This window comes from Lampetra planeri, chromosome 1, assembly GCF_965212315.1.
Source record: "Lampetra planeri chromosome 1, kcLamPlan1.2.h2, whole genome shotgun sequence".
Lineage (NCBI taxonomy): Eukaryota > Metazoa > Chordata > Hyperoartia > Petromyzontiformes > Petromyzontidae > Lampetra > Lampetra planeri.
In genome coordinates, this window is record NC_136107.1 from 33,436,528 (window position 1) to 33,449,229 (window position 12,702).

The 12,702-nt window shown below is 43.3% G+C and overlaps 1 protein-coding gene across 1 annotated transcript in view; it reads left to right on the forward strand.

The window, feature by feature from the left end:
- Positions 1-12,702, forward strand: part of MYO15A (myosin XVA) — a 126,693-nt gene that overhangs the window by 55,336 nt on the left and 58,655 nt on the right. Inside the window, exons 25-31 of the mRNA XM_078592867.1 lie at positions 6,632-6,682; positions 8,316-8,397; positions 9,092-9,222; positions 9,526-9,621; positions 10,967-11,202; positions 11,808-11,986; positions 12,565-12,637. Of these exons, the coding sequence (XP_078448993.1) occupies positions 6,632-6,682; positions 8,316-8,397; positions 9,092-9,222; positions 9,526-9,621; positions 10,967-11,202; positions 11,808-11,986; positions 12,565-12,637 (848 nt within the window). The remainder of the gene's footprint in view (positions 1-6,631; positions 6,683-8,315; positions 8,398-9,091; positions 9,223-9,525; positions 9,622-10,966; positions 11,203-11,807; positions 11,987-12,564; positions 12,638-12,702) is intronic.

Consider the following 12,702-nt stretch of genomic DNA (forward strand, 5'->3'; position numbering starts at 1 on the left):
AACCAAAGAGCGTTCACACTGTTACAGAACTGATTGATTTTCAAGGCACACCCTACCTGTGGGCCACTCCCAGAGCTGCACTTTGATTGAAATGTACGAGGACAGATTGTCAGTGTTCCCCATTGCACCTGGAGCTAATCGAGGTAATTTTAGATTGGATCTACCAAAAGGGAACACGTGTATAGATTTATTTGGTCAGCTCTTGTTACCTGAGCAAATGTAAACATAGCGCTAATAATAACGACGTTTCCGGCAGATTGCTCATTCCATTGGAGACGTGGGATATTTGAATTTCAGAGGGCAATTGCCCTTCGTGTTCATGCGGACTCAATAATATTTCAGTTCAAACAAATGTAGCCATGTTTAAAGTATTCTATGCAGTAATACTTTTTATTAAGATGGATGCGTATTTTGATGCGAATAACACTGTCCAATTGATTTGAGTGTCATTTACAGCATAAGATGAGACATGTCTGTATGTATGTTGAACTTCTTTCGCACGATAAATAGCCAACTGTGCTAACTGTAGGTGCGGACATGTGAAGGTTTTAAGTTATACAAGGTGCTGCCAAGCCACACCTGATGCACAAGTCTACCGATTACCGGCAGTGCAAAGCATAACACCAGACTCTGTAATGTGGTTTAGCGTTTTCGCGGAATCCTGCCCGTAGATCAAAATTCCACCAAATTCACGTATGAGTATTTGGTCAAATTCTCTGGGTAATGTGGGTGGAGCCCCACTCTGTAAAGAACTCTGGAAGCCTCTCAAGACGCCTGGGAAAATCAGGGCTGTGTGTGCCGAAATCAGCACGCTTGCCCCACCGATCATGATCATGAAGAAGATGATGATGATGATGATGATTTTGACAATTATGACGCTGCTGTGCATTTGATGGTCCACCAACCCCCAATCCATCAATACCCACAAACCCCTTGTTTCTAAAGTGCTGTATTTAAACTTGGCAGCCGTGCTAATGTACACACAGCACCAGGCAGCCATTCAAGGCTCAGTGGAAGCAGGGGAGGGCTCAGGACAGACAACAATGATGTTAGCAGCAGCTAGGAATTTAACTAAGGTCACGGATTGTATAGTGCTGTGCTGTATCTTCTCCTGCATGTGAATCGCTTGTCAGCCTTGATGGGGGATCTTTGTGAGCAGCTGGACTGTAAATAGTCTGTCATCATCTTTGCGCCTGTTGTTCTCAGGCTTTTTAACTTCAAATAAACTGTAAATTATGCAACAGTGCGGTGTATAAAGACACACGGTTACACGATATATAGAGCTGTTTACACGTGACGTTAAAGGGTGTATATTTGCTGAAGTTTGCCTTCGTCGACTATAACACACCTGTATTTTTAACTTAACTCCGGCGCACAAACGGTTCGCAATTTCCCTTCTCGTTTTAAATTGAGCCCTGCGGGTGATGGGGCTCACGCAGCAAATGTTTCGGTCGGCAGAGTGACACACACCCAACCCATGCACATGACAAGCATGTGGGTGCGACGATGACGTACCGTCACACAGGGCGACCACATTCTTAAGTGGGCAGCGGTGGAGGCAGTGTAAGACGTTGACACGTGTGGAGTGGGTAGCATATCGCAACAACGCTCCCGTGCGTGCGCTCCATCATCATCATCATCAAGGACCTCAGACCCTTCGGAAACAGCCGGAGACGTGAAACGACGTTGGCCATCGGGAACTGAAAGAGGAGCATGAAAATGTTCGCAACATCGCATGGGAAATTACTCCAAGGCCATACTCTAGAATAAGACCATCGGTGAGTCTCCGTTTGATTTGTACTTGAATACATTTGCCGCACGCTTAGTGTGGGATCGGTAGAATGAAGTAAAAAAAAAGTGGAGTGTAAGCACATGTCTGGGCTTGCACGTGTGTGTGTGCGTTAAACATTTTCGTCTTTAGGGACTTGCCTCTTGTGTATGTTGTTTCGCAGTAATCCTCGTACAAATCTTCCATGCAAGAATATTCCACTCGTGTTATCATTCACGAGTGCAGGCATCGCAGGCATTTACAGACTGATGTACATGAACCGCATTTCTTAGGTTATTTGTTGCAAATTCGGTTAAGTTGTCTTGGGTTGTGAGAGTCTTAAAGAAATATCTCCAGCCTCATGTGTTCCTTATAACCTCGCATGCATTTGTTGTGTTAGAGGCTGCTTGCTTGCCTTCCACATATCGCCTCTGCACTTTTGTCACCATCTTTACGGAGGGCATTGCCACATATCGGACCGCCACTTACCCGCTTTGACCAATTAACCGCCCACACCCAGTGCAGCACTTGTGCATGTCATGTCCTGTAGATGCTCACCAGTCACTTCTACAGCATCGGTCCCACAATCGAAGCAGTTTGCTTCAAACATCTGCAGATGTTCACGTATCCAATCTTTTCACATATCCAGGATATGCAACTGTGTACCATATCTCACTCGCAAACATATGATCCCAAGGTCCAACATGTTAGTACGTCTAAAACAGTATATGAGTTGGCATCCAACACATTATGATGGCTCAACATGGCCATGGTAAATTAAGCAGTTGATTTACATAATTGTTTTTGGCTAATAAACGCTAACGCAGCACTAAAGACAAAATATTAAATTCAGTGACTGATAACAATGATGAATGCATACCATATGAAAGTTTCTACCTTTTCCGAAGACCAATCCTCGAAAAAGATCTCAATCAGCCTAGGTCTATCAAGAATGTAGTATCCAATTTCAATATACTACCTGATCTCAGTACAAATCAAATCCTGCCACCTGAGCACAGGCGACAGTTACTGCAATGTCAGGGTCAAACCTGGACATCAGGACATGTGGCACATGTTTATGTATTTGCTATACATATCCTGTAAACAGTACTCACTTTAAGATGTTTTTTGTTCATATTTTTGTTTTTTGTTTGTTGCGGTTGCACCCGATTCAAGAGCCCAATGGCTCACAGGGCTATACCAATTAAATGAACTTGGACTTATATGCTGTATATGCAGTACTCTAATAGCGTAGAGTCTAAGTATAAATCTGCAGCACCGCTATTGTTTTGCTCACGTCACTGGCAGTGGAAGAGCCTCTGTTAGAGAAAGCCCAAGAGAGCCCCCCGTAGAGGGTACTTGGCCTACTCTTCCACACTGACCAGACATCTTGGATGAGGTGGGCGACCTCTGTATGGTAACCCCAGTGTACTAACTATTACACCACAGCAATGCAACAAAGAAATGCATACAGAGTGTTGTGAATGACAAATATGCTACAAGGGGATGTGTAGTTTTACTCTTGTGTTTTGAAAATTTTATGAAAAAAGAAAGCATTGCTTAAGTTGAATAGTCGATGTGCGAATAGACTGATGTTTCACTACATGGAACATTTTATTCGTGCAATGATTGTCATACGTAGCAAAGAAAATTTTTCGGTCTTGGCCATTGCTCGTACGTTTCTAACAATGACCTCACTGACACTAGCCACGTTTAGCAGCTGCAAGTTTTCCTTCACAATATGGATGTAAAAACCTACACGATGAACATTGATAAGGCTTAAGCATGACAGTAAGTGGTCCCTGGTTTCAATTCCTATTTCGTGCGCCTTTTTGTGTCCGGTTTGTTTGCTCTCCCTGTTCTGCATGAGAGTCTCTGGTTTACTCCCATATCTTTAAAAAACACATACATTATAACTAGTATAGGGAAAACATCCCAATGCTGAAAATATTCCTGCAAATAACTCAATTGGGATTACAATTAGCAAAAACGTGAGGTTTTATCGAGTAAACAAGTCTAAGAAAATATAAAACGAAATGGGCAGTTGGTAGCATTTGATTTTATTACAGAAATGCAAATATCGTAGTACGTAACGAGATTTGGGTCAACAATTATCATGCAGTTGTTGCTCAACACAATGACATGCATTTTGTTCTGGCCATGTCGGAGTTCAGCTTGTTCAATGGGAATGAAATAAACCAACCTCGTGGCAGGGTGGATCAAGTGGCTAATACCCATTCCTGGGCCGAGACCCACGATTAAAGCAAGTTGTGAATAGTCGTGCGGCTATGGTCTTTGTCCAGTTACCAGTGACTTATACACAAATGAACTGTTGCTTTTTCAGTAAATCTGACTTAAACCAGCTACTGTATTAGGGTCCCAACTGGAAAAAAGTCTTCACGTAAAAAATAGCATTTGGCGTGGAATCTGTTCGATGGAAAAGAGACATTCATTAAACAAGGGTAATTTTTTTAATTATATAAAATACTTGACTTAACGCGACTAAAACGTGTGCACGTGAGGCAAATGGAGCAACATGGACAGTGGTTTAAGTTGCCTGTTACAATGGAGACTGGAGGAGGTGGTGTTACATACATCATCTGTTAATCTAATGCTCATGAGACTGGAACACATACTGTTGCCACTGTTAAGTCATTGCTTAAACATGACGTCCCCTGATATGCTTGAGATATCTGGTTACTGATGCTGCTATCAACATTTTGCGCTTAATTTGGTGGCATTATGGCGAGATGGAATGAGGTTACGCCAGCTCTGTACAGCAATACACTTTGGCCTCAAGGTACATTTTCGGTGTAGCTATTGCCTCTTAAGAAAGAGCTCTTGAATCGTAGTAATTATCACCTGGTTTATTGAAGTAAAGTACATCTATTGATCAGTCTAGCAACATGTAATGCACAGTTTGACCACACAAATCATAATATGTGTGATGCACTTGGGTAAACTAAGCTGGGATAAATATCCAATCCGCTATATTGATAGTGCTGTCACGTTCTAAAAAAAACACTATAAACGCATTTGTTTATTGCTGACTTCAAATGTTCTAAGATGAGGCAGTTTGGCCTCTTCTGCCAAACTAAAAGAAAAGGACAATACTGTAATAGCATTATGTTTAGCCTTATGGGTTTTTCTCTAAATTTTTAAAAGGGTTGCATGTTTGGGAGTGGTTAAATAATTACAAAAATAACCCAGAAAAATGTAATGGACTCTAATCGTTTTGCATGCCACTGTACAGTCGATAGTCATTGCGAATGAATTCTTCTATAGGGTGGTGAAAGCTGTAGGTAGGGCTGTTGGGCGGAAGGGTGGCGACGTGGTAACACTTGTGCCTCACAGCAAGAAGGGGTTAGGTTTGATTCCCAACTTGGGTGCATTTCTGTGTGGAGTTTGTCCGTTTTCTTGTTTGGCACAGGTCTCCTCCATTTTCTCCGGTTTCCTCCCGTAGCTTTGCCAATGCCAGTTCCAATGAAATGGAACTGGCATTGGCAAAGCGTCCAAGTGTTTTATTTGGATTTAAAGCTTTCGTGACTGCAGGGATTCATATTCTTGGTTCTTTCGGTAAAGTCACGTAGAAGGGAAATAATAAAATAATATGAATATAAAACAGAGACCGACACATTACTCCATTGAGATTAGACTCATCGCCCTCAACTGTGAAAACTTTGCAGAACCCTCCTGAAAAGTCTTGAAACTCAGTGAGGCTTTCCTGGGTAAAAAAAAAACCCATAGTAATAATAAGAATACATCACCATCATTGACTTTAGTTGTGCTCTTACCCAGTGGTAATACAAAAATGTTGAAATTCAATGCACAAACAAATGTCCCTGTTCACACAAGCACAGAACAATATCTATCCATCTCATTGAATACCCCGAAGCAGTGGTGGGAATTCCACATTTTTTTCACTTCAGCAAATTTCCCTCAATTTTATCTCGATTACCATTTGGATCTCTCGCAAAGTAGTATGCAACCCTTTGTGTTGGACAACGACCCACGGAAGTGGATACAGTATTACCGAGACACCTTCAAGTGGCCTCTGGCCCACACTCTGTCGACAGCAGCACCTCTCGCTCCGTATGGATGTTGAACTTCTTTCGCACTGTACGTCGCCAACCGCGCATATGAGTGAGGTTTCGTCGCATGACAGTCAAGCTGGCATTTTAATCGTCGGATTGAATGTGACTGTATTTTTGATGTTGTACATTGATTGATGACCAGGCTGAAACCATGAACTCTATACCCTTGAGGACCCAGTTTAAGCGCACACTGCTGCCTGGATTTGAACCATGGACCTCAGCGGTTGCTATCCCTTTGCTCTGGCCTCTGAGTCACGTGGCCAGCTCGAAACTGCTTATCTCCATATTGGGAAACAGCCACTCCATGGGAAGAAAGTAGTGCTCTGAATACCAGAGAACTTGTGAAAAACTTATAACTATCACCCATGTTATTATTATTTGTTACTTTCTTTTAGTCAGTTGTCTTTATGGTCGTAAATGAAAATGTTGCTTGAGGCTAGGATTTCATGTGAACTGTGGTTGTATGAGATAAAATGCTTGTCGACTAGTTTTGTTAACATTAAATACAAGTCCATGCAAGAGTTACCTTCCGTGGAGTGACACACTGAGGTTGTAGATTTCATCGTGGGAGCCTCACTATGTTATGAAGCCTGTGAACCTGGTCCTAACCTCGGTCTTCGAAATTCGACTTTCCTGTAAAAACACGACATGAAATGGCGCCATAATATTTACTGGAACAATGTAATATACACGTATTTTAAACATTTGTTTTTCATAAAATGTTGCTTAATCTCAGTAACTCATTCTTTTTGCATTTTGTCCTCTACAGGCAAGGGACGACGATCGGAGACGTGCAGAGATGGAGGGTAAATCTTGGAAGGTGGGTTCCACATTAACAAGATATCGGTCAGAGAATCATTCAGTGTCTCTGATGTCTTACAAATTGCGAACCCAATCTGTAAATCTTGGAAGGTGGGTTCCACATTAACAAGATATCGGTCAGAGAATCATTCAATGTCTCTGATCTCTTACAAATTGCGAACCCAATTTGTAAATCTTGGAAGGTGGGTTCCACATTAACAAGGTATCGGTCAGAGAATCATTCAGTGTCTCTGATCTCTTACAAATTGCGAACCCAATTTGTAAATCTTGGAAGGTGGGTTCCACATTAACAAGATATCGGTCAGAGAATCATTCAGTGTCTCTGATCTCTTACAAATTGCGAACCCAATTTGTAAATCTTGGAAGGTGGGTTCCACATTAACAAGATATCGGTCAGAGAATCATTCACTGTCTCTGATGTCTTACAAATTGCGAACCCAATTTGTAAATCTTGGAAGGTGGGTTCTACATTAACAAGATATCGGTCAGAGAATCATTCAATGTCTCTGATCTCTTACAAATTGCGAACCCAATTTGTAAATCTTTGAAGGTGGGTTCCACATTAACAAGGTATCGGTCAGAAGATCATTCAGTGTCTCTGATCTCTTACAAATTGCGAACCCAATTTGTAAATCTTGAAAGGTGGGTTCCACATTAACAAGATATCGGTCAGAGGATCATTCAGTGTCTCTGATGTCTTACAAATTGCAAACCCAATTTGTAAATCTTGGAAGGTGGGTTCTACATTAACAAGATATCGGTCAGAGAATCATTCAATGTCTCTGATCTCTTACAAATTGCGAACCCAATTTGTAAATCTTTGAAGGTGGGTTCCACATTAACAAGGTATCGGTCAGAAGATCATTCAGTGTCTCTGATCTCTTACAAATTGCGAACCCAATTTGTAAATCTTGAAAGGTGGGTTCCACATTAACAAGATATCGGTCAGAGGATCATTCAGTGTCTCTGATGTCTTACAAATTGCAAACCCAATTTGTAAATCTTGGAAGGTGGGTTCCACATTAACAAGATATCGGTCAGAAGATCATTCAGTGTCTCTGATCTCTTACAAATTGCGAACCCAATTTGTAAATCTTGGAAGGTGGGTTCCACATTAACAAGGTATCGGTCAGAAGATCATTCAGTGTCTCTGATCTCTTACAAATTGCGAACCCAATTTGTAAATCTTGAAAGGTGGGTTCCACATTAACAACATATCGGTCAGAGAATCATTCAATGTCTCTGATCTTTTACAAATTGCGAACCCAATTTGTAACAGATCATCAACTTTTACCTGTTCATCACCATGCAGTGTCTTGGCCAAACTGTTGCATAGTGGACAATAACGGTACTGAGGCAAAATAAAAAAATGACCATTTCATAACAATTTTGTGTTGCACATTCACTAAATGTGTGTGAGTCTTCACTTCGACTCCTAAAGGTACATAAAGTAGTTTGTGGCAAAAGCTTGAAAGAAAAAAATGCTCAACTCGTGACCTAACCTGGAAAACGCCATTTGGATTATGAGTTACTGCGAACATGTACGTGCTAAACCATAATTGCCCTTACTGTGGTTATGTGTTTGTGCGGCTTGTGATAACCTGGCTGATAATTCCTGCTATCCGCTTCAGGCAGGGCCCAGGAGAGAGGGTGTCAATGTGTCTCAACTGGAGATACCAGCCGAGCTTGCGGCCATTCTGCAGGCCAGTCGCGGTGAGTTGTGTCAAAGGGCCCATTTTTTTACTCAGCCCATTGTGCAAAGCATACGAGCACACGGCGAGTGGCTCAGTAACAAAGTGCAACAAGATCGTGGCTTGCTTTGTAGAGTATCTGGTGTGGTATGTAAACATCACCACGAGGGAGACAAAGGCGGCCGGGTGTGGTGTTGGCAACCTACCTCCTCGTGAGCTGTGCCGGCCTTCATTGGTGCTCGCTAACAGCTCGAGCGATGCAGTCTGTTTTTATTATTTTATTTTTATTAATTTTAATTTCATTTTTTTACCTACGTGACTTTACCGAAAAAACTAAGAGTATGAATCCTTGCAGTCACGAAAGCTTCAAATCTAGAACCTACGGGAGATCTTTGTCTTTGCTAAAACCCCAGTGATCCAGGTTTGATTCCTGACCATGCCAACTGGAGGCAATTTGATGTGGGTAGACTTAAGCCTACAATTGATATCAGGTGTTTTATTGTCAGCTTTAGCGCTGGAAAAAGTAATGCGATGAGGCACAATGCTGCCCAGACCACCCTTCTGTTTGCCATTGCCTATCTTAATAGGTCTTAATAGGCGCTCACAAAGTAACAGCAAATCCAACAGTCTGCGAGTCTTTGTCACTCTCGTATTTAGACACTTTATACAGTGAAATAGCATTTGTGTGCGTGATTGCGTGCGTGCGCACCCTCCAGAATTGCAGCACGTGCACGATGGCCACGTGGTCATCACCTGCCAGCCGCCCATCAGCCAGACCCTGCAGCCCACTCTTCCGCTCGACGTCAACAACTTCCCCTTCTCCAAGTTCGCCAGGATTCACTTCAAGGCAAGGGCAGCTTTGCGACGCGAACCTGCTCTGATTAACAGTTCACGCGTTCATGCAGCGCACGTCTCTCCAGGCACCTTCCCGGGAAGAGCCGACAACGCGGCTGACGGGGGTTAATGCCCGTTGTCAGACGCTGACCCACCACCCCTCGTATTTAACCAGGAGATTAAATAAACCTATTGATACACAGTAAACATTTGCTCTTTTTCAAGGGTGACTTGCGTTCTGGCTTTGAATCCAAGATGCCCGTGTGATATTTCTTAATGTTGAATCAATGAACTTGGCCGCGATGCCGTTCGTCAGGATCAGCAGTTCGGCGTGCTGACGTCGTCCCCGCGCTCACCCATCACCCTGCTGGAGGAGGACTTGAGATCCGAGGCTGTGGAGCTCCTCAAGCTGGTGAGAGTTCACGTCACTGATGGTGCCAGCAGGCCATTTGCTGAATAGAGACGATTACCACGATTGACTACGTAGTTCAACATACAAACAACACTTTTACAGTGCTTTCGATTTAAAGCTTTCGTGACTGCAGGGATTCATCTTCTTGGTTCTTTCGGTAAAGTCACGTAGAATGGAAATAATAAAATAATAAAAATTAAACATAATAAAATAATTCTCACGACGCATTTCACAAGTAGTACTCATCGCATATCTGCATTTCCCATAAATATGCTAAATTCCTCTTGATATGCCAATTATTTTGTCAAGGCGCTCTTCGCCCCCCCATCCCAGCTTAAATAGTCGCTCCAAGCCTGGGGCTTGTCATTCAGACTCTGTCTCCTCGACAGACCTGTTCTCCACCTGAGGACGGCTGCTTGCGTTGTGGCCGAAACGTCGTGAGAATTATTTTATTATGTTTTAATTTTATTATTTCCATTCTACGTGACTTTACCGAAAGAACCAAGAAGATTTTACAGTGCTGTCGGATTAATCTCCTGCCATTTTCGTGGATGACATATATTTTATGGGTAGATGGTATTTGACTATATTAGCACTTTATTTATGGTGATATCTTCTACATGTCTACCATACCCTCCACCTCAAACTTCCTTCACTTGAAGATTCTAGAGCGTGCAACCCGTGTGTCCATCCCTAAATAGATTGATGAAAAGAAGATGCATCAGATGGATGGACTGACAACTTTCATTGCTCAGTACAGCGTATATAGTTACCAGATGAAACTGGCTTACTGAATAACTTAATTTTCCATTATTTATGAAAGCTAATCCTGTGGTACCGCTTTCTTGAGTAAAATACTTTAATGTTATGTATTCTATGTTATTGTGAGGTGTGTTTTGGATTTGTCTGTTACCAATGGGTGGGGTTTGAAAGCTAAAGCCCTTCAGCGTCTCAAGACCTGTTGCACAGGTGTGTGTGCGCTATATGAATTATAAATGGCGATAACTGCCTTGAACGTGGGGTGACAGTTAATTACCCTTGTGCCCTTCAAACAGTATACAAATAGCACACTTTTAAAATTCAGCTAAGATGTAGTCGTGTTATTGCCCTCCAATGGGTTTTTAAGTTGTTCCGTGCTGGGAGTGAAACGTCAGACATCATGCCGAACGAAACAACACGCAGCACAACCGCGATGATCTTACACGGCAGTGTCCATGTCATTACTTCCAGAGAAGAGGACTCTGAAGGCTGTATTCTGAGGAGTGTGTCCCTGGGTTGCACAAACATTGTCTTAGAGACGTGCGGCACCTCCGCTCTTCTGCGTGTGTTTTTCCTCCTCGCTCAGGTGATGAGGTTCATGGGCAGCTCTGACCTGGACTCCCTGCACGAGTTCCTCTTCGGCTGCTACGTGGTGCAGAGGGGCCTGGCGTGCGTGCGTCTGCGGGACGAGCTGTTGTGCCAATTGGCCAATCAGACGTGGCACAACGAGCAACCCAGGGAGGAAGAGCAAGGGTGGCTGCTCATGGCCGCCTGCCTCAGCTCCTTCTCGCCCTCGCCCCGACTTGAGAAATACCTGCTCAAGTGAGTTGCACGCGTGCAATTGTCTCTGTGTGCAGCTGCTAACGGGTGTGTAAAATCTGTATTGATAAATGTACATATTTGGACACGATGCTTAAATCCTGTACGGTTGGTTATGTATGGTGAAAAAGAAGCTCAACATACATACATAGCGGTGGTGTTCCTGGCCAATCTGAGTCAAATTCCCAGGCACTGTAAACATGAGTGGTAAGTGATATCAAAACTGGTCCCCTCTAACCTCCCTCCAATTCAACTCGAGCAATTGATCTATGAGTGGAATGAGAATTGGTGGAATTTATGAAGCGGTCCTGGGCCTCCCCGAGGTCGATTCAGCCCAAAATAAGTACTTGGTGCAGCTTATAATTATCGGCACTGGGAAGACAAAGTTCGTCGGGTGTGGTGTTGGCCACACCACCCCGTCATGTGCAGCGATACCCTTCATAGGTGGCTTGTTAACAACACTTTCCCCAACAGCCTACGCAGGCTACACTGGGGTTCTTTGTCTTTGTGTAAGAATGTAAGTGCACATCAGAGTACGTGCGTCTGAGCGTGTGATTGCGTGAGTGGGTAATGGATGGAGGTCACGTGGGGGATCTTTATTTGTGTAGGTACGTGTCGGACCACGCGTATAACGGATATCGCGCCACGTGCCAGCACAAGTTGCTGCAGGGAATGTCCGCGAACTCCGTGGAGCCCGGAGCATCACGCACCTTCCCGCCCTGCCTGCTCGAGTGGGTGGCCGCAAAGAACCACGCCGCCATGGCCCTCGAGGTTGCCTGCTACAACGGTACAAATCTCCAGTGATCTACAGCATCCTCACTCATTTTGCTACCTGCAGTGATCTACAGATTCTCCCTGAAACGTGAGAATTATTTTATTATGTTTTATTTTTATTATTTTATTGTTTACATTCTGCGTGACTTTACCGAAAGAACCAAGAAGAGGGATCATCTGTGTAACAAATAAAATAAACTTAAACTACAGTATGCCCACTCTTATACCTCCTGTCACCTACAGAATTCCTCACTCACTGCTAAACCTCCATGTTTCCTGCATGGACTGAAAACACCTGACCACCTCGATTATTGCCAATGCTCAGTCAGGAGTATAATAACAGATCACTGCCCTGTTCTTCACCTGAGGACGGCTGCTTGCGTTGTGGCCGAAACGTCGTGAGAATTTTATCTTATTAGGTTTAATTTGTATTATTTTATTATTTTCCTTCTACGTGACTTTACCGAAAGAACCAAGAATATAGTATAATAACATCTCAGGCGTTTTACCCTGGCAGGTGTAAGCATGTATAAACAATAGAATATCTTTCATCTCCTCCTGGGAACCTCTTCCCTCGCTGTCCTCCATCAGGTGAGACGCTGCTGTGCCCTGTGGAGTCGTGGACGACCGGGGAGCAGCTCGGAGCCTCCATCCTGCAGCGCAGGTGCGTCTCCACGTTGTGTTATTGAGAGGTCCTCATCCATATGTATGTTTATATGTATGTATGTT